Genomic DNA, 23,520 nt, shown 5'->3' on the forward strand with positions numbered 1-23,520 from the left:
AAGCCATGCGTGTTGTAAGAGGCAACTAAAATGCCGGGAGCAAGGGGCTAGTAACCTCTTCTCCTGTATATATTACTAAATGTAAAAGGAGAAACTTTCGTTTTTCCTTTTGGGCCACCCCGCCTCGGTGGGATACGGCCGGTGTGTTGAAAGAAGAAAGATTTATATAAGTGCTTTTGTAAGTGTATTTTTGGAGGTATGAAATGGATTAATCCTGTGGTTGTAGGTTGGTAGACAGCAACCACCCAGGGAGGCACTACTGTCCTGTGGTAGTAGGTTGGTAGACAGCAACCACCCAGAGAGGTACTACTGTCCTGTGGTAGTAGGTTGGTAGACAGCAACCACCCAGGGAGGTACTACTGTCCTGTGGTAGTAGGTTGGTAGACAGCAACCACCCAGGGAGGTACTACTGTCCTGTGGTAGTAGGTTGGTAGACAGCAACCACCCAGGGAGGTACTACTGTCCTGTGGTAGTAGGTTGGTAGACAGCAACCACCCAGGGAGGTACTACTGTCCTGTGGTAGTAGGTTGGTAGACAGCAACCACCCAGGGAGGTACTACTGTCCTGTGGTAGTAGGTTGGTAGACAGCAACCACCCAGGGAGGTACTACTGTCCTGTGGTAGTAGGTTGGTAGACAGCAACTGCCCAGGGAGGTACTACTGTCCTGTGGTAGTAGGTTGGTAGACAGCAACCACCCAGGGAGGTACTACTGTCCTGTGGTAGTAGGTTGGTAGACAGCAACCACCCAGGGAGGTACTACTGTCCTGTGGTAGTAGGTTGGTAGACAGCAACCACCCAGGGAGGTACTACTGTCCTGTGGTAGTAGGTTGGTAGACAGCAACTGCCCAGGGAGGTACTACTGTCCTGTGGTAGTAGGTTGGTAGACAGCAACCACCAAGGGAGGTACTACTGTCCTGTGGTAGTAGGCTGGTAGACAGCAACCACCCAGGGAGGTACTACCGTCCTGTGGTAGTAGGTTGGTAGACAGTAACTGCCCAGGGAGGTACTACCATCCTGTGGTAGTAGGTTGGTAGACAGCAACCACCCAGGGAGGTACTACCATCCTGTGGTAGTAGGTTGGTAGACAGTAACTGCCCAGGGAGGTACTACTGTCCTGTGGTAGTAGGTTGGTAGACAGTAACTGCCCAGGGAGGTACTACCATCCTGTGGTAGTAGGTTGGTAGACAGTAACTGCCCAGGGAGGTACTACCGTCCTGTGGTAGTAGGTTGGTAGACAGCAACCGCCCAGGGAGGTACTACCGTCCTGTGGCAGTAGGTTGGCAAACAGCAATCACCCAGGGAGGTACTACCATCCTGTGGTAGTAGGCTGGTAGACAGCAACCGCCCAGGGAGGTACTACCGTCCTGCCAAGTGAGTGTAAAACGGAAGCCTGTAATGGTTTTACATGATGGTAGGATTGCTGGTGTCTTTTTTTTCTGTCTCATACACATGCAAGATTTCAGGTACATCTTGCTACTTCTACTTACACTTAGGTCACACTACACATACATGTACAAGCATATATATACACACCCCTCTGGGTTTTCTTCTATTTTCTTTCTAGTTCTTGTTCTTGTTTATTTCCTCTTACCTCCATGGGGAAGTGGAACAGAATTCTTCCTCCATAAGCCATGCGTGTTGTAAGAGGCAACTAAAATGCCGGGAGCTAGGGGCTAGTAACCCCTTCTCCTGTATATATTACTAAATGAAAAAGGAGAAACTTTCGTTTTTCCTTTTGGGCCACCCTGCCTCGGTGGGTTACGGCCGGTGTGTTGAAAGAAAGAATGAGATTTGTTCGGATTTTTAACCCGGGGGAGGGTTAGCTACCCAGAATAACTTTAAGCCAGTGAGGCATCAAGGACTGTCTTATTTCTATTGTGGTCCTTCAATTTTGTCACCAGCATGCAACCCACACTAGTCAACTAATATCCAAGTACTTCCTTTTTGCTAAGTGAACAGGGACATCAGGTGCAAGGAAACATGATCAACATTTTCACACATGCCAGAAACTGAACCACGGACACTCAGTATGTGAGGCGATTGCGTTGCCTACCGAGCCACTGGACCTAGATTTATTCTGGAAATCTACAATTAATACACTCAAGGTGTGAGGCGACTAGGAGAGCTTCAGCTGGTGTAAGGAAACTTCTCTATACATCTTGCCCCTTATATCTAACTCGGGGGCTTTCAGTTGTGTGGCGAACATTCTAGCATTGAGGTAGAGTTGAACTACTTACTGGACGGAGGGATCAAGATGACAGGCTGGCCGGCTGGCACCTCGCAGGCATAGTGCCTTGGGATATGACAGTCAGTTGGCACCCACGAAGATATCGGTGTGGTCAGGTCAGACTCTGTACAAAAGTGTTCTAGTATTAAAAGGAACTGTTGCCTGACACAAAATCTATTGGTACAGAGGTCATTATATGTGAGAATTTTTTTTCAAGTTCAACAATTGTAAGTGCATTTTCTTTTAATTAATGGAAAATATTTATTTAAAAATTGGTGATTTTTTAGTCCACACACACACACACACACACACACACACACACACACACACACACACACACACACACACACACACTCACACTCACTCACTCACTCACTCACTCACTCACTCACTCACTCACTCTCACACACGCATATACAACAGGCCTAGTGTCTAATCGACATGTGCCTACGACAATATGGTATCTACTTAACTAACCAGAATAGCAGGAGGCCAAGACAAAAATATGATTTGAGTAACAGAGCAATGGTTGACAAACTGTCTGAACTGGCCAGAAGGGCCCAATATGGGCAGAGCAAAGCTACTGGTTGTGGGCGACTTCAATCACAAAGAAATCGACTGGGAAAGCCTGGAGCACATGGGGGCTCAGAAACGTGGAGGGTCAAGATGTTGGAGGTGGTACTGGAAAACCTCATGCATCAGCACGTTAGGGACGCTACCAGAGGGAGAGGAGAAGATGAACCAGCAAGACCAGACCTAGTATTCACCTTAAGTAGTGCAGATATTGAGGACATCACATATGAAAGGCCCCTCAGAGCTAGTGATCATGTGGTTCTGAGCTTCGAATACATAGAGTTACTAGTGGATAGAGAAGCAAGAAAGGCAGAGCATAAGAAGCCAAATTACAAGAGAGGGGACTACACAGGCTTGAAGGACTTCCTGCACTAGGTTCAGTGGGAGAGCGAACTGGCAGGGAAATCAGTAAATGAGATGATGGAATGTGTGACAAAAATATGCAAGGAAGCTGAGGAGAGATTTGCATCCAAGGGCAACAGAAATAATGAGGAGCCCAGAATGAGCCCTTGGTTCACCAAGAGGTGGAAATAAATGGTATAAAATACCGACACAATGGAAATATAAACACATATGCAGTATAATGTGATCCTTTATTGACTATGTTTCGCCCACACAGTGGGCTTTTTCAAGTCACAAACAGATCTACCTGGGGTGGAAGGGACGCGAGTATTTATAGTCAGGTTCAGAATGCTGAGGTCAGGTGGAGAATGCTGCATCTGATGATGTACCGAGTGGGGTTATAGAGTCTAAAATCTTGGGTAGCTTGGAAAGGAGGTTGGATAAGTTTGTGAGCAGACCTTCTACAGTGTTCTTCCATTCCTGTGTTCTTATGTGGGATAGCGATGAAGAAGTTTCTTGGCAAGTGGTTCAGCTATGTTATAGAAGCCACTATTCTGGTTGAAGTTGTCGGATATAGAAATAAGTGATGATTCCAGGATTCTTCGGTATTGAGTGTTGTCTTCTGTGGCGATAAGTCTCGAGTTTCTGTAGTTTATCAAGTGGTTGTGTGAATTACGGTGTTGTACACAGGCATTCCTTGTGTCGTCAGACCTGCTTGCGTACTGGTGTTCTGAAATACATGTTTGGAGGTCCCTTGACATTACCAGTGATAGACAGGACAAGCTTCCACCCTCTGCAGGGGTATACATAATCCCTTGTAATGACTGCAACAAATTATACGTGGGCGAAACATCAAGGGACCTCCAAACACGTATTTCAGAACACCAGTACGCAAGCAGGTCTGACGACACAAGGAATGCCTGTGTACAACACCGTAATTCACACAACCACTTGATAAACTACAGAAACTCGAGACTTATCGCCACAGAAGACAACACTCAATACCGAAGAATCCTGGAATCATCACTTATTTCTATATCCGACAACTTCAACCAGAATAGTGGCTTCTATAACATAGCTGAACCACTTGCCAAGAAACTTCTTCATCGCTATCCCACATAAGAACACAGGAATGGAAGAACACTGTAGAAGGTCTGCTCACAAACTTATCCAACCTCCTTTCCAAGCTACCCAAGATTTTAGACTCTATAACCCCACTCGGTACATCATCAGATGCAGCATTCTCCACCTGACCTCAGCATTCTGAACCTGACTATAAATACTCGCGTCCCTTCCACCCCAGGTAGATCTGTTTGTGACTTGAAAAAGCCCACTGTGTGGGCAAAACGTAGTCAATAAAGGATCACATTATACTGCATATGTGTTTATATTTCACCAAGAGGTGTAAAGAGGCCAAAACTAAATGCGCTATGGGATGTAAGAAGTATAGGAGGCAAAGGAACCAGGAGAATAAGGACAGCAATTAAAGAGCCAAGAATGAATATGCACAGGTAAGGAGGGAGGCCCACCGACAATACGAAAATGACACAGCAGTGAGCCAAGTCTGACCCAAAGCTGTTGTACAGTCACATCAGGAGGAAAACAATAGTCAAGGACCAGGTAATCAGGCTGAGGAAAGGAGGCGAGATCACAAGAAATGACCAAGAAGTATGTGAGGAGCTCAAGATGAGGTTTAAATTATTATGATCATGGGGGAGCACTAAACCTGTAGGGATTATACAGCACCTGTAGGGGGTGATGTATAGTCCCTACGGCTTTAGCGCTCCCCCGTGATTATTTTGTAGGGGGAGTGGATGGAAGGTATTCATGCTCAATTCAGGGAACTGGAGCACAGATCCAATTCCTTAGATCAAGAGCCCCTCACCAGCATCAAGGAACCTCCCTTGAGGGGATGAGATCTAAAGAAGTATTCATAGTGGAGAGAGAAAGGACTCCTGAAACACATAGGGGTGAGGTACACCACCAAGTCCTAGACACAATACATACAACCAAGGAAGAGGTGAGGAGGCTGCTAAGTGAGCTAGATACCTCAAAGGCAGGCTAGATACCTCAAAGGAAGGCTGGACAGGCACCTAAAGTCAGTACCTGACCAACTGGGCTGTGGTTCGTACATCAGTGTGCGTGCAGCCAGCAGTAACAGCCTGGTTGATCAGACCCTGATCCACCATGAGACCTGGTCTCAGACCGAGTTGCAGGGGCGTTGACCCCAGAAACCCTCTCCAGGTAAACTCCAGGTAAAGCGATGGGGCCGGATAACATCTTTCCGTGGGTTCTTCAGAGAGGGAGCAGAGGCACTCTGTGTACCCTTAACAACAATCTTCAACACATCTATTGAAACAGGGCAGCTCCCTGAGTTATTGAAGACAGCAAATGCAATCGTAATTTTTAAGAAAGGGGACAGACACACAGCACTAAACTAGAGACCAATATCACTGACATATATAATATACAAAGTCATGGAGAAGATTATCAGAAGAGTGGTGGAGCACCTGGAAAGGAATGAGATTATCAACGACAACCAGCACGATTTCAGGGATAGGAAATCCTGTGTCACAAACCTCCTTGAGTTCTATGACAGGGGCCAGGAGCTGTGAATCTACCCCTGCAACCACAACTGAGTACACACACGACATACAAAATACTGAATACAAGGTGGACAGAGACAGGATGTTCCAGAGATGGGACACAGCAACAAGGGGTCACAGTTGGAAATTGAAGACTCAAATGAATCACAGGGATGTTAGGAAGTATTCCTTCAGTCACAGAGTTGTTGAGAGGTGGAATAGTCTGGGCAGTGATGTAGAGGAGGCAAAATCCATTCATAGCTTTAAGAAGAGGTATGATAAAGCTCATGGAGCAGGAAGAGTGACCTAACAGCGGCCAGTGAAGAGGCGGGCCCAGGAGTTGTGAATCGACCCCTGCAACCAAAACTAGGTGAGATCTAGGTGAGCACACACACACACACACACACACACACACACACACACACACACACACACACACACACACACACACACACACACACACACACACACACAGGTATGATAAAGCTCATGGTTCAAGGAGAGTGACCCAGTAGCAACCAGTGAAGAGGCGGGGCCAGGATCTAGGACTCGACCCCTAAAACTTCAACTAGGTGAGTATAACTAGGTGAGTACACACACACACACACACACACACACACACACACACACACACCGGTATGATAGAGCTCATGGTTCAAGGAGAGTGACCCAGTAGCAACCAGTGAAGAGGCGGGGCCAGGATCTAGGACTCGACCCCTGCAACTTCAACTAGGTGAGTACAACTAGGTGAGTACAACTAGGTGAGTACACACACACACACACACACACACACACACACACACACACACAACTACTGTGAAAAAATAGTGAAATTCCAAGCACTTTCGTGATTTCTTACATTATCAAAAAGCTGTAAAAATAAAAGATCAACAGAAAGGCTTATAAGGACGAGACTACACCTCGCGGTCACCCTACAACACCTGACCTTTTAATGATGATGTTGGTAGGTAGTTTACCTAGAGCGGGTTTCGGGGGTCAACGCCCCCGCAGCCCGGTCTGAGACTAGGCCTCATGGTGGATCAGGGTCTGATCAGCCAGGCTGTTACTGCTAGCCTCACACAAGCTGGCGTATGAACCACAGCCCGGTTGGTCAGGTACTGACTTTAGGTGCCTGTCCAGTGCCAGGGGTCTATTGGTAATCCCCAATATGTATGTTGGGAGGCAGCTGGGACCTCTTCTATGGCAGAAATGACATGTATGCTAGGGATGGGGTTCACTTATCTAGGTGTGGGGTGGGAGCACTGGCAACTGCAGTGGAGGGAGTAGTTAGGACTTTAAACTAGGAACAGTTAGTGGTATGGGTTTTGGCAGGAAAACAGTGAAGTCCCAGTGTAGTAATATTACGAGTTCTAGGGGAACTAGTAATAATAAGAACGAGATAGATATTGAAAAGCCAGGGACCTTGGGTGATAAGGACAGTAATAGGCTTAGTAGAAAAATAGAAATGAGCAGGAAGGGTAAAGAGAAAGGAGAGTCTTTCAATGTTTATTATGCTAATTGCCGTAGTGCTAGGAATAAGATGGACGAGTTGAGATTAGTTGCTAGTGTAGGTAACATTGATGTATTTGCCTTAACTGAGACGTGGTTTAATTCAAAAAGTCGGGACATGCCTGCGGAATGTCATATTCAGGGTTTTAAACTGTTCCAAGAAGATAGAAGTATTGGGAGGGGGGGTGGGGTGTCATTGTACAGTGGACCCCCGCATAACGATTACCTCCGAATGCGACCAATTATGTAAGTGTATTTATGTAAGTGCGTTTGTACGTGTATGTTTGGGGGTCTGAAATGGACTAATCTACTTCACAATATTTCTTATGGGAACAAATTCGGTCAGTACTGGCACCTGAATATACTTCTGGAGTGAAAAAATATCGTTAACCGGGGGTCCACTGTATGTCCGAGATCGTTTGAACTGTTGCATAAAAACGGGTATTAAGTCTGAAGTAACACATACGGAGTCTGTTTGGATAGAATTTTCAGAGGGGCATGAAAAACTGATTTTAGGAGTGATATACTGTCCCCCAAACTTAGATAGGGACCAAGGGAAACTACTATGGGAGGAAATTGTTAAGGCCACAAGGCACGATAATGTAGTAATTCTAGGAGACTTTAACTTTAGTCATGTTTATTGGAATTTCTTGACTGGGAATTTAGAATCATACGACTTCTTAGAAGTATTTCAGGATTGTTTTTTGAAGCAGTTTGTGACAGAACCTACAAGGGGAAATAACCTGCTTGACTTAGTTATGGCAAACAATGAATCCCTTGTTAATAATTTAGAAATTTCAGAGGAACTGGGTGCTAGCGACCACAAATCAATTACATTTAGCATTGAATGGAAGTACGATAGTAGCGATAACTCAGTAACAGTCCCAGATTTTCGCTTAGCAGATTACGATGGGCTTAGAGAACACTTATCATCTGTTGACTGGGGTAACGAAGAGAGCTATCAATATGACAGTTTTCTGAACACTATACATGCTGCTCAAAGAGCATTTATCCCATATAAAGAAATTAGATCAAATAGAAATGACCCAAAATGGATGAATAATAGGCTCAAATATCTACTAGGGCATAAGAAAGGAATTTATAGGCGTATCAAAAGAGGTGAGGGTCATCTTATGAATCAGTATATTGACATTAAGAGGGACATTAAAAAGGGGATAAGAAAAGCTAAAAGGGACTATGAAATTAAAGTTGCTAGGGATTCTAAAACTAACCCAAAAAGTTTTTTCCAGGTCTATAGAACAAAAGTTAGAGATAAGATAGGTCCCCTTAAAAATAACTATGGGCACCTTACTGACAAAGAGAATGAAATGTGCTTGATTTTAAATAATTATTTTCTCTCAGTTTTTACACAGGAAGATACTAACAATATTCCAGTAATTAATTTTTACAGTGGGCTAGAAGAAGATAAATTATGTAACATCACAGTCACTAGTGAGATGGTTGTGAAGCAGATAGACAGACTGAAGCAAAATAAGTCGCCGGGTCCTGATGAGGTTTTTTCAAGGGTTCTTAAGGAATGCAAAATGGAACTCTGTGAACCATTAACTAATATTTTTAATTTATCTCTTCAAACAGGTGTAGTGTCTGATATGTGGAAGATGGCTAATGTAACTCCTATTTTTAAAACAGGGGACAAGTCGTTACCGTCAAATTACCGCCCAATAAGCCTGACCTCAATTGTAGGCAAATTACTAGAGTCAATTATAGCTGAGATTATAAGAAGCCATCTCGATAAGCATAGCTTGATTAATGATACTCAGCATGGATTCACAAGAGGCCGGTCTTGTCTAACTAATTTATTAACTTTCTTCAGTAAAGCTTTTGAGGCTGTTGACCACAATAAAGAATTTGATATTATTTACTTAGATTTTAGTAAGGCTTTTGATAGAGTTCCACACCATAGACTGTTATAGAAAGTGGCAGCTCATGGCATTGGGGGAAAAGTGCTCTCGTGGATCGAGTCATGGCTCACTGACAGGAAGCAGAGTGTGTCCATAAATGGGGTTAAATCCGAGTGGGGATCTGTAACAAGTGGCGTTCCACAGGGATCAGTCTTGGGCCCGTTGTTGTTTATAATATATATCAATGATCTTGATGAGGGAATTACTAGTGATATGAGCAAATTCGCCGATGACACAAAGATAGGTAGGATAATTGATTCAAACGTAGATGTTATGGAACTTCAGGAGGATTTAAACAAACTCTATTCTTGGTCAGAAAAGTGGCAGATGCAGTTCAATGTAGATAAATGCAAGGTTCTGAAGCTTGGGAGTGCCCATAACCCTAGTACTTATAAGTTAAATGATGTAGAACTTAGCCATACAGATTGCGAAAAGGACTTGGGGGTTATGGTGAGCAGCAACCTTAAACCAAGACAGCAATGCCTAAGTGTACGTAATAAGGCAAATAGATTACTGGGATTTATATCAAGAAGTGTAAGCAACAGAAGTCCAGAGGTCATACTGCAGCTTTATACATCATTAGTAAGGCCTCACCTAGATTATGCAGCTCAGTTCTGGTCTCCGTATTACAAAATGGACATAAATTCGTTAGAAAACATTCAGCGTAGGATGACTAAATTAATACATAGCATTAGAAATCTTCCTTATGAAGAAAGATTGAAGACTCTTAAGTTACATTCACTTGTTAGACGAAGAATGAGGGGAGACCTGATCGAAGTGTATAAGTGGAAGATAGGTATTAATAAAGGGGATATTAATAAGGTCTTGAGGATGTCTCTCCAAGAGAGAACCCGCAGTAATGGATTTAAATTAGATAAGTTTAGATTTAGAAAGGACATAGGAAAGTATTGGTTTGGAAATAGGGTAGTTGATGAGTGGAACAGTCTACCTAGTTGGGTTATTGAGGCTGGGACTTTGGGTAGTTTCAAATCTAGGTTGGATAAGTACATGAGTGTGAGGGGTTGGATTTGAGTGGGACTTTCACATCAGAGCTTATTTCTTGGGTGGCACTGAAAATTAGGTTGGGCAAATGTTTTGTTAGTGGGATGAATTGTAAAGGACCTGCCTAGTATGGGCCAGCAGGCCTCCTGCAGTGTTCCTCCTTTCTTATGTTCTTAATGTACTCATGGTGCCCCTGCTTTTCATCGGGGGAATGTTGCATCTCCTGCCGAGTCTTTTGCTTTCATAAGAAGTGATTTTCGTGTAGGTTTGGTACTAATCCCACCAGGACGCTCCAAGTGTATATTATCATGTCTCTCTCTTGCCTGCATTCCAGGGAATACAGATCAAGGACCTTCAACCATTCCCAGTAATTTAGGTGCCTTACCATAGGTAGTCAGTGATCTGTCAAACACAGCTTATATTCTACCCAATCTATAAGATTTTACCTTGTCTAATGTATCTTAAATCTTTCCCAAACTTTATTATTTATAAATGAATCCAATTTGTATAATCCAAAAGCAATATTCATATTATTTCTAAAACTAATTTTTTTATGAAATTTGTGGAAAATATTTTAATTTTCCGAAGCTATAGTGCCTAATAGGTGTTTAATGTGTTGCTACGGGTCAAAAAATGTATTTGAAAATGGAAGAGAACCGAGAGGGAAGCTCTGCGCCTGCGCGGATGAGCGGAGGGGAGAGAAAGCAAGTGTGTTTTGAATGGAGTTAAGAGGCTGGGAAAAAATGGGACCAGGAAATTGGCGTCCACGGCGGCCTAAGGATTAATAAAGGCCTCACTTCATAATAGGAAGTGTCGTAACTGTTCCTGGTGAAGAGTGAGAGGATGTGAGTTACGGGACCATCGTAATAAAGTGGTAAAATTAGTGGATAATGGTAAGCACGGTGAACTGGCATGACGCCATGGAGTGTGTTCAGGGGAAAATACCTGTGATTTAATCATCACTCATCGGTCTCAGATCTTAATGGAGTGACCTCTAATGTGCATAATAGTTATGAAACGTTAAACCATATGGTGGGCTGTGAAGTAATCAGTGATAATAACACTAAGTTATGAGAATGTGCGAAGTGAAATGAGTCGCCGTTCTCTGAGTGAGCATCTGTTAACCTCGTGGCTCCTGTCCCGAGGATAGTGGAGTTTATGGAGTCACAATTTCAAAACCGGGACAAACCAACGGATACTTCGTCCTGCTGAAATAAGAACTGTATCAGTGTAGTAGGACATCGAAATGAGATGGCGAATGGAGGAAATAATGAGCATCAATCACCCACAGTTAAGTAACCCTTCTAGTTAAAGCAAACTGATACTGGCCAGTTAGGTATGTTGTAATTGGATGGGTTGTGGGTGATCCAGCTAGATCAAGTGACTACCAGAGAATACCTGGTAAGTGGTGTTATTATATACAAGTGCTTTACTTTGATGGATATATATATGTGTGTGACCTACTCCCCCCTTTCATTCAGTCAAACCAATATAATCTATACAGTCCACAATTAAGTAGTAGCGCCGTACTTGTGGGTGCTATCCACTTCATACTGGTCTCGGATAGATATGGGAAAGATTGTGAGGTCGAAGGAGCCACCTGCAGTGACCAGGGGTGGATAAGTTTTCTCACATGTCTACACGGGGTAACTACTGTAAACAATATATGTTTGTCGCCTCCCAATGAGATTACGTGTATGAATGTAATGTTGAGGTACATACAGGTAACCCCATATAAAATTTTCCATAAAATCTGATTCTATTATATTTCTCTCGACCATGGATCTGCTAGGGTAGAATATATGCTGAGTTTGACAGATCACTGACTACCTACATCATCATAAAAAGTCAGGTGTTGTAAGGTGACTGCGAGGTGTAGTCTCCTCCTTATATGCCTTTCTGATTTATAATTAAAAAAAAAGATTAAAGATAAAAGATTTTATTTCTTTGCAAAGGTTACAATGTGTAATTACAATTTTGATTTGTTAAATACAAAGAAAACCACTATCATGCCGCGGTATTTCTGGCAACCTGATGTCTTCTATTTTTACAGTTCCTTGATAATGTGAGAAATCACAAAAGGGCTTAGAATTTCATTATTTTTTTTTTCATAGTGGTTGTTCTGCATATTGTGATATCACATATTTACTGTGAACTTATTGTGGGAAGTCTGAATGTGCGTGGATGTTGTGCAGATGATAAGAAAGAGATGATTGTGGATGTTATGAATGAGAAGAAGCTGGATGTCCTGGCTTTAAGTGAAACAAAGCTGAAGGGGGTGGGAGAGTTTCAGTGGAGAGGAATAAATGGGATTAGGTCAGGGGTTTCAAATAGAGTTAGAGCTAAAGAAGGAGTAGCAATAATGTTGAAGGATAAGCTATGGCAGGAAAAGAGGGACTATAAATGTATTAATTCAAGGATTATGTGGAGTAAAATAAAGATTGGATGTGAAAAGTGGGTTATAATAAGCGTGTATGCACCTGGAGAAGAGAGAAGTGTAGAGGAGAGAGAGAGATTTTGGGAAATGTTGAGTGAATGCGTGGGGAGTTTTGAATCAAGTGTGAGAGTAATGGTGGTTGGGGATTTCAATGCTAAAGTGGGTAAAAATGTTATGGAGGGAGTAGTAGGTAAATTTGGGGTGCCAGGGGTAAATGTAAATGGGGAGCCTTTAATTGAGCTATGTGTAGAAAGAAATTTGGTAATAAGTAATACATATTTTATGAAAAAGAGGATAAATAAATATACAAGGTATGATGTAGCACGTAATGAAAGTAGTTTATTAGATTATGTATTGGTGGATAAAAGGTTGATGGGTAGGCTCCAGGATGTACATGTTTATAGAGGGGCAACTGATATATCGGATCATTATTTAGTTGTAGCTACAGTTAGAGTAAGAGGTAGATGGGAAAAGAGGAAGGTGGCAACAACAAGTAAGAGGGAGGTGAAAGTGTATAAACTAAGGGAGGAGGAAGTTCGGGCGAGATATAAGCGACTATTGGCAGAAAGGTGGGATAGTGCAAAGATGAGTAATGGGGGGGTTGAAGAGGGTTGGAATAGTTTTAAAAATGCAGTATTAGAATGTGGGGCAGAAGTTTGTGGTTATAGGAGGGTGGGTGCAGGAGGAAAGAGGAGTGATTGGTGGAATGATGAAGTAAAGGGTGTGATAAAAGAGAAAAAGGTAGCTTATGAGAGGTTTTTACAAAGCAGAAGTGTTATAAGAAGAGCAGAATATATGGAGAGTAAAAGAAAGGTAAAGAGAGTGGTGAGAGAGTGCAAAAGGAGAGCAGATGATAGAGTGGGAGAGGCACTGTCAAGAAATTTTAATGAAAATAAGAAAAAATTTTGGAGTGAGTTAAACAAGTTAAGAAAGCCAAGGGAAAATATGGATTTGTCAGTTAAAAACAGAGTAGGGGAGTTAGTAGATGGGGAGATGGAGGTATTAGGTAGATGGCGAGAATATTTTGAGGAACTTTTAAATGTTAAGGAAGAAACAGAGGCAGTAATTTCATGCACTGGTCAGGGAGGTATACCATCTTTTAGGAGTGAAGAAGAGCAGAATGTAAGTGTGGGGGAGGTACGTGAGGCATTACGTAAAATGAAAGGGGGTAAAGCAGCTGGTACTGATGGGATCATGACAGAAATGTTAAAAGCAGGGGGGGATATAGTGTTGGAGTGGTTGGTACTTTTGTTTAATAAATGTATGAAAGAGGGGAAGGTACCTAGGGATTGGCGGAGAGCATGTATAGTCCCTTTATATAAAGGGAAAGGGGACAAAAGAGACTGTAAAAATTATAGAGGAATAAGCTTACTGAGTATACCAGGAAAAGTGTACGGTAGGGTTATAATTGAAAGAATTAGAGGTAAGACAGAATGTAGGATTGCGGATGAGCAAGGAGGTTTCAGAGTGGGTAGGGGATGTGTAGATCAAGTGTTTACATTGAAGCATATATGTGAACAGTATTTAGATAAAGGTAGGGAAGTTTTTATTGCATTTATGGATTTAGAAAAGGCATATGATAGAGTGGATAGAGGAGCAATGTGGCAGATGTTGCAAGTATATGGAATAGGTGGTAAGTTATTAAATGCTGTAAAGAGTTTTTATGAAGATAGTGAGGCTCAGGTTAGGGTGTGTAGAAGAGAGGGAGACTATTTCCCGGTAAAAGTAGGTCTTAGACAGGGATGTGTAATGTCACCATGGTTGTTTAATATATTTATAGATGGGGTTGTTAAGGAAGTAAATGCTAGGGTGTTTGGGAGAGGGGTGGGATTAAATTATGGGGAATCAAATTCAAAATGGGAATTGACACAGTTACTTTTTGCTGATGATACTGTGCTTATGGGAGATTCTAAAGAAAAATTGCAAAGGTTAGTGGATGAGTTTGGGAATGTGTGTAAAGGTAGAAAGTTGAAAGTGAACATAGAAAAGAGTAAGGTGATGAGGGTGTCAAATGATTTAGATAAAGAAAAATTGGATATCAAATTGGGGAGGAGGAGTATGGAAGAAGTGAATGTTTTCAGATACTTGGGAGTTGACGTGTCGGCGGATGGATTTATGAAGGATGAGGTTAATCATAGAATTGATGAGGGAAAAAAGGTGAGTGGTGCGTTGAGGTATATGTGGAGTCAAAAAACGTTATCTATGGAGGCAAAGAAGGGAATGTATGAAAGTATAGTAGTACCAACACTCTTATATGGGTGTGAAGCTTGGGTGGTAAATGCAGCAGCGAGGAGACGGTTGGAGGCAGTGGAGATGTCCTGTTTAAGGGCAATGTGTGGTGTAAATATTATGCAGAAAATTCGGAGTGTGGAAATTAGGAGAAGGTGTGGAGTTAATAAAAGTATTAGTCAGAGGGCAGAAGAGGGGTTGTTGAGGTGGTTTGGTCATTTAGAGAGAATGGATCAAAGTAGAATGACATGGAAAGCATATAAATCTATAGGGGAAGGAAGGCGGGGTAGGGGTCGTCCTCGAAAGGGTTGGAGAGAGGGGGTAAAGGAGGTTTTGTGGGTAAGGGGCTTGGACTTCCAGCAAGCGTGCGTGAGCGTGTTAGATAGGAGTGAATGGAGACGAATGGTACTTGGGACCTGACGATCTGTTGGAGTGTGAGCAGGGTAATATTTAGTGAAGGGATTCAGGGAAACCGGTTATTTTCATATAGTCGGACTTGAGTCCTGGAAATGGGAAGTACAATGCCTGCACTTTAAAGGAGGGGTTTGGGATATTGGCAGTTTGGAGGGATATGTTGTGTATCTTTATATGTGTATGCTTCTAGACTGTTGTATTCTGAGCACCTCTGCAAAAACAGTGATAATGTGCAAGTGTGGTGAAAGTGTTGAATGATGATGAAAGTATTTTCTTTTTGGGGATTTTCTTTCTTTTTTGGGTCACCCTGCCTCGGTGGGAGACGGCCGACTTGTTGAAAAAAAAAAAAAAAAAAAAAATATAAAATATATATAATATATATATATATATAATATATATATATATTTTTTTTTTTTTTTCCCCAACAAGTCAGTCATCTCCCACCGAGGCAGGGTGCCCCAAAAAAGAAAGAAAATCCCCAAAAAGAAAATACTTTCATCATCATTCAACACTTTCACCACACTCACACATTATCACTGCTTTTGCAGAGGTGCTCAGAATACAACAGCTTAGAAGCATATACGTATAAAGATACACAACATATCCCTCCAAACTGCCAATATCCCAAACCCCTCCTTTAAAGTGCAGGCATTGTACTTCCCATTTCCAGGACTCAAGTCCGACTATATGAACATAACCGGTTTCCCTGAATCCCTTCACTAAATATTACCCTGCTCACACTCCAACAGATCGTCAGGTCCCAAGTATCATTCGCCTCCATTCACTCCTATCTAACACGCTCATGCACGCTTGCTGGAAATCCAAGCCCCTAGCCCACAAAACCTCCTTTACCCCCTCTTTCCAACCCTTTCGAGGACGACCGCTACCCCTCCTTCCTTCCCCTATAGATTTATATGCTTTCCATGCCATTCTCTCTAAATGACCAAACCACCTCAACAACCCCTCTTCTGCCCTCTGACTAATGCTTTTATTAACTCCACACCTTCTCCTAATTTCCACACTCCGAATTTTCTGCATAATATTTACACCACACATTGCCCTTAGACTGGACATATCCACTGCCTCCAACAGTCTCCTCGCTGCTGCATTTACCACCCAAGCTTCACATCCATATAAGAGTGTTGGTACTACTATACTTTCATACATTCCCATCTTTGCCTCCATAGATAACGTTTTTTGACTCCACATATACCTCAACGCACCACTCACCTTTTTTCCCCTCATCAATTCTATGATTAACCTCATCCTTCATAAATCCATCCGCCGACACGTCAACTCCCAAGTATCTGAAAACATTCACTTCTTCCATACTCCTCCTTCCCAATTTGATATCCAACTTTTCTTTATCTAAATCATTTGATACCCTCACCACCTTACTCTTTTCTATGTTCACTTTCAACTTTCTACCTTTACACACATTCTCAAACTCATCCACTAACCTTTGCAATTTTTCTTTAGAATCTCCCATAAGAACAGTATCATCAGCAAAAAGTAACTGTGTCAATTCCCATTTTGAATTTGATTCCCCATAATTTAATCCCACCCCTCTCCCAAACACCCTAGCATTTACTTCTTTTACAACCCCATCTATAAATATATTAAACAACCATGGTGACATTACACATCCCTGTCTAAGATCTACTTTTACCGGGAAGTATTCTCCCTCTCTTCTACACACCCTAACCTGAGCCTCACTATCCTCATAAAAGCTCTTTACAGCATTTAGTAACTTACCACCTATTCCATATACTTGCAACATCTGCCACATTGCTCCTCTATCCACTCTATCATATGCCTTTTCTAAATCCATAAATGCAATAAAAACTTCCCTACCTTTATCTAAATACTGTTCACATATATGCTTAAATGTAAACACTTGATCTACACATCCCCTACCCACTCTGAAGCCTCCCTGCTCATCCGCAATCCTACATTCTGTCTTACCTCTAATTCTTTCAATTATAACCCTACCGTATACTTTTCCTGGTATACTCAGTAAACTTATTCCTCTATAATTTTTACAATCTCTTTTGTCCCCTTTCCCTTTATATAAAGGGACTATACATGCTCTCCGCCAATCCCTAGGTACCTTCCCTTCTTTCATACATTTATTAAACAAAAGTACCAACCACTCCAACACTATATCCCCCCATGCTTTTAACATTTCTGTCATGATCCCATCAGTTCCAGCTGCTTTACCCCCTTTCATTCTACGTAATGCCTCACGTACCTCCACCACACTTACATTCTGCTCTTCTTCACTCCTAAAAGATATATATATATATATATATATATATATATATATATATATATATATATATATATATATATATATATATATATATATATATATATATATATATATATATATATATATATAATATATATACACGTATATCTGTAGTATCTTACCACCAATCTGGAAGAAGACACACTGTTGTTCATCCGCTTGGATAGCATCATTCATGTCTTTCGTGGTCATGTAACTGAAGTTTTTGCTAGACATTACAGTTCCATCCGTCCAGTAGAGGTTATCCTGAGGCTTGCCTGAAGCATCACACGTCACATTAACACAATAAATCTAAAAACTCACAAATATTAACTAACATATTTTCCCTGTTAGTTGACTTTGGTTCATTTTATTTTTTTGCTTTGATGACTAAGACATACGAATATATTTGTAATATTTATCTTGCCAAAGTTAATTTAGCTATTAACGTGGTATAAACCTTGGTAATAAATACCGACAAGTTGGTTTAGAAAGACACGTAAGCAAACACTATAACATATTTATTAGAAAACGTTTCGGTCCTGGGACCTTGATCACTTCTAACATACAGAGGTAGAAAGACATTATATATATAGGCGGAGAGTGAGATGTGACGCACGTAACCTGAGGAATGTCATAAGAACATAAGAATGGAGGAACACTGTAGAAGGCCTACTGGCCCATACGAGGCAGGTCCTTATCAAAAACAACCTCTGCCTATGATGAGGATGGGTAGACGATGAAATCACGTGACTCCTGTGTTGTTGGATTGGTGCTGCTTAAGTATCATGTATGCCAATGTTTTTGAAATTTTGTAGTTTCCAGTGTTGCGTTATAGTGTTTGCTTACGTGTCTTTCTAAACCAGCTATTAACGTATAATGAATATTATACGTAAGATGGAAGCTAAGACTTACTGTAAAGACCGAGCCAGAGCTGGTCGTTCTCTGGGATATGGTCGTAGAAGAAGGCGTCTTCTGCCACAGTGTCTAAGACTACCAGGGAGGCACCGACGCTCTCACAGATGCCCTTGGCGTCCTCCCACACCAAGGAGTCCACCTCTTCCGTGTTGAAATAGTAGCAGGAATCCTCGAACACCTCCCACCCCGGGAGACATGATCCTGCACCGTAATTATGCTGTGTTAATGTCGTATTTTTACAAGCAAGAACAGTGAAGGTTTAGTAAAACAAGCCTCCCCCCCCATCTACCTCTTTCTCAAGGCCTTGATAAAGTTCTACATAGAACGAAGCGTTGTTCCAGTAAAAACATATTCTGCAGCTTAGTGGAAACGGCACGAATGCAATAAACATTCATACGTTTCTTCCAACACTAGGCTCTTCAAAATACTTTTAGAAAGTCCAAAACTGAGTGAAACACTGTACAAATAAAATACATCACTAAAGTCCCCCCACTGTGAGTAGCTAGCCACTTTGTCCAGTGTATTACTTGCCATTCTTATGGGTCGTGTTTTGGGCAGGTTAATGCTTTCCTTACCTTGGACTTTCTTACAGATGTAGTGGTACTGGTCGGTGACTTTCTCTACCACCCAGTGACCATCATCATCTGACTTATCCACCACAGCAGCGCCAAACCCGTTGTAGGATCTGTCACCAAGAAAACCGTTATACAAAGCAGTAGTAACAGTTTAGTTACTTTAGTATCTTCATTATGCACCCCATAATCATCCTGTGGGCGGTAGTTAAAAGATTACAGAGGCACATAATGGCTCCAGGGACTGGACTGCAAAGTTTTGATTGCTAAACAAGTTACTATGGTGATGAACTATTTACATGTTTGATGACAGTGAAGGCATCTTGACCCAGAACAGAAGCTTCTCTTCCCTTTCCCGTTTTATTCTCTCATTTCCCCAAACGCTGTATGGCCTCTATGACCTGTTTGACCTTACCCATGAATTTAATTATAATAATAATACTCACAGATCAGGCTGACCTTCCTTCCAGTGAGTGTAGTTACTCTCCTCACCGTCAACCCAAGTGAACTGTCCAGCATGACCCTGAAACAATTTTTTTTTTTAGCGTTTAGCTTTAGACCGGCTCGCGGGGGCGTTGACCCCCGGTACTCTCTCCAGGTATACGTTAAGTAGGAAGGCTGTACATAAGTCTCCAACAGCTTGTCTGATAAGGAAAAAAAAAGATAAAGTTCTACACTCTTCTCTGTCAGGATACGTGGCAGTCTAGAGATTTCTTCTCTCCTGATGTCTGCACACACACACTTTGTTTCATGTATTTGTAGCACATTTATAAATGTGATATTTTCCCAGCAATAAAGAATACAAAGTCACAATACAGTGATTGGAACAATTCACAAATAATCCGCACATAGGAGAATGAAACTTTGGACGACGTTTCGGTCAGACTTGGACCAGTAGTTAATGGTCAAGTTGAATTTGCATGAACATTTCTTTCAGAAACCATACCTGATGCCCAGAAAGAAAACTCGACCATTAGTTAATGGTCCAAGTCATACCGAAATGCCGTCAGTAATTCTCCTATATGAGGGTTATTTATGTATTCCCAGCAATAAGAAAAAAAAAAGATGGAGCAGTCTAGTAAAATAACAGATCATTGGTAACAGAATCTTGACTGCAGTCCTACACTGAGAACTGGAGCTTATAGTCAACATGCTGTTTGTAGGACTACACTAATAATCAGTTAATATGCCATCATACTGAGTCCTCGTCGTGCATGCACGCACGCACACACACACACAAAAGCTAGAGGATCAGGCACACACAACAGGAAAGGCACTGCAATGGATCAGAGAATACCTGACAGGGAGGCAACAACGAGTCATGGTAGCAACTGGCTCCTTGAGTTTAACCCTGCCAAATGCAAATTCATGAAGACTGGGGAAGGGCAAAGAAGACCGCAGACACAATATAGTTTAGATGGCCAAAGACTGCAAACCTCACTCAAGGAAAAAGATCTGGGGGTGAGTATAACACCGAGCATATCTCCTGAGGCGCACATCAATCAGATAACTGCTGCAGCATACGGGCGCCTGGCAAACTTACGGATAGCGTTCCGATACCTCAGTAAGGATTCGTTCAAGACTCTGTATACCATTTACGTCAGGCCCATACTGGAGTATGCAGCACCAGTTTGGAATCCACACCTAGTCAAGCACGTAAAGAAATTAGAGAAAGTGCAAAGGTTTGCAACAAGACTAGTCCCAGAGCTACGGGGATTGTCCTATGAAGAAAGGTTGAGGGAAATCGGCCTGATGACACTGGAGGACAGGAGGGTCAGGGGAGACATGATAACTACATATAAAATACTGCGCGGAATAGACAAGGTGGACAAAGACGGGATGTTCCAGAGAAGGGACACAGACACAAGAGGTCACAATTGGAAGTTGAAGACTCAGATGAATCAAAGGGATGTTAGGAAGTATTTCTTCAGTCATAGAGTAGTCAGGTCGTGGAATAGCCTAGAAAGTGACGTAGTGGAGGCGGGAACCATACATAGTTTTAAGGCGAGGTATGATAAAGCTCATGGGGCAGGGAGAGAGAAGACCTAGTAGCAATCAGCAAAGAGGCGGGGCCAGGAGCTATGAATCGACCCCTGCAACCACAAATAGGTGAGTACAAATAGGTGAGTACACACACACACACACACACACACACACACACACACACACACACACACACACACACACACACACACACACACACACACACACACACACACACATAGTCAAACATTTACAAGCACACATCTATACAATAACACAAAAAAAAAAGCACCAGAGGATGCAGCAGTGTGATGCTTATAAGAAAAAGCATCAGCATTAAAAAAAGAACATCAGCAGCAGCAAAAGAGTCTTACCTTCAACACTTTATGTGGAGAAGTTTACCTCCAACAGGGGACTATGACCCCCTTTCTTCATTCCCACACTGGCAAGATGCAGGAGCAGGACCAAAGGGTCATGGCCCTTACATCTTTCCATTAGCAGAGATGAAGGGGGATCGTATATTGTACATCGAAGAAACAGCTGTATAAACCATACCACGGGTGGGATTAGAACCCGTGATCAGAGAGTCGCGGGTTCTAACCCCACCCATGGTATCGTTTGTGTGCAATCGTGTCATTACGATTTTGTGAGTCAACAGCTGTATCTTACAATGTGGTCCAAACCAGGCAAAATTAGATTACGATTAAAATGGATCTAAATTGAGTGTAGATAAGATGTACACACAAGTCTGCTTGTAGAGGCCGACTCTCCTCCCCTGCCAAGCAGAACCCACGATATATTTCACAAGTTTGCCCGAAACACTTTCTATTCCTATGATCTTTTAAATGAGTTCCTAATAAACCTCTAGCCTAATGAGTTCCTAATAAGCCTCTAGCCTAATGACATAGCTAGTATCATTAACTTAGTAATCAACACCTCTGAGTCAACGGATTCACATTCTTTGACCCAGATATTTGTCAGCAGAAAATTTATTATATAAGACGAGCCGGAGCACCCAAAGCTTTCATTCTCATATAAAATGGTTATAATTATAACCTTAATTTTTAAAGGGGTGGACAGGTAAGCCAGCGAAAGGCCTCGGTCAGGTGACGAAAAGCTCCAGCTACGGGTTATCATATAGCTAAGACCCGTGTCAGGAAACACTTGTCCTGTTTCCTAACCTTGCCCAACCAAAAGCTTAGAATTCGACGAGCATTAACAATGTAACCACGAGTGACGACGACAAAGCCACACTGCATTTAAACTTGACCACATTTGTGTACACTGTGTAACTCAAGTCAAGCTCTGACAATCTCCAGGGATAACTGAGGAAGAGATAGTGTTGAGACGCACAAATATGTAACTCTTCAATGCATAGTGTCACCAGTAAATAACTTTATTTCTACAAGCACATGTACAAGGTATACAGACCATAGCTGACATCAGTGACATACTACTACACAAATAACCCGCACATAGAAGAGAAGAGCTTACGACGACGTTTCGGTGCGACTTGGACCCTTTACAAAGTCACACTAACAAAAACATACATACATAGGACTCACAGGTAAGGACCCACGAGGGGCGAGGGGCAAGTGGGGACAGGTCGAAGAATAGATGAAAAGGAGAGCAGGCTGGGTATATATAGGCAGGAGGTGGTAGTAGTAGTAGTAGTAGTAGTAGTAGTGCGGGTTATTTGTGTATTGTTCCAGTCACGGTATTGTGCCTTTTTGTTATTTATGACATACTACTATATAAAAAGCCGCTTGTTATGCAGAACATTTCCCGCACATTAGGTGAGTTTTGTCCCAGGATGCGACCCACACCAGTCGACTAACACTCGGAACCGTTTTACTGATGGGGGGCACAGACAACCGGTGTAAAGAAACACGCCCAATGTTTCTACCCTAGCCGGGAATCGAATCCAGACCCTTGCTGTGTGAAGCGAGAGCCTTATCCACCAGGCCACGGGGCAGATATCTTCCTACTGTGTACATTATCCACGGACATATTAGCATTCACGAGTTAAAACTTGTGGCCAAGTGATGGAGAATTCAGGTGACATTAAGCAAATCGACATGAGGATAATGACTCATGAAATCGTAATGACACGATTGTGTTGGTCTGGAGTTTTATGACTCTCTGACCGCGGGTTCTATCCCTTCCCGTGGTATGGTTTGAGAGGATGGTGTATATTCCTAAATAACGTTCAACGTTGTTAAAGTGACAAAGGAAGTGAAGACGACCTTGTGAGTCAACGGAGCATAAACGTCATGTCTGTAATCAAGCCATCAATACAGGCATCAATGACGTGGTACCGTCAGTGGCTCCCACTACATGTAAGACAGGTATATTTTATTACCAAAAGCCCCTGGAGGGAGGTACCTTGATACTGGTTGAAGGGCTCTTGATGTAGGGAGCTGGATCTGTGCTCCAGTTTCCTTAATTAAACTGAATACCTTTCACCCCCACACAGGCACTGTATAATCCCTGTGGGTTTAGCACTCCCCCATGATT

General features: G+C 42.3%; 1 protein-coding gene across 2 annotated transcripts in view; it reads right to left on the reverse strand.

Moving 5' to 3' along the window:
- LOC128696998 (macrophage mannose receptor 1) overlaps positions 1 to 23,520 on the reverse strand; it is a 291,694-nt gene that overhangs the window by 237,102 nt on the left and 31,072 nt on the right. For both annotated transcript variants that reach the window (XM_070095183.1, XM_070095184.1), the window contains exons 7-11: positions 19,467 to 19,543; positions 19,024 to 19,133; positions 18,446 to 18,649; positions 17,674 to 17,808; positions 2,238 to 2,351 (exon numbers count right to left, since the gene is read on the reverse strand). In XM_070095183.1, the coding sequence (XP_069951284.1) occupies positions 2,238 to 2,351; positions 17,674 to 17,808; positions 18,446 to 18,649; positions 19,024 to 19,133; positions 19,467 to 19,543 (640 nt within the window). The remainder of the gene's footprint in view (positions 1 to 2,237; positions 2,352 to 17,673; positions 17,809 to 18,445; positions 18,650 to 19,023; positions 19,134 to 19,466; positions 19,544 to 23,520) is intronic.

This window comes from Cherax quadricarinatus, chromosome 49 (genome assembly GCF_038502225.1).
Source record: "Cherax quadricarinatus isolate ZL_2023a chromosome 49, ASM3850222v1, whole genome shotgun sequence".
Taxonomy (NCBI): Eukaryota; Metazoa; Arthropoda; class Malacostraca; order Decapoda; family Parastacidae; genus Cherax; species Cherax quadricarinatus.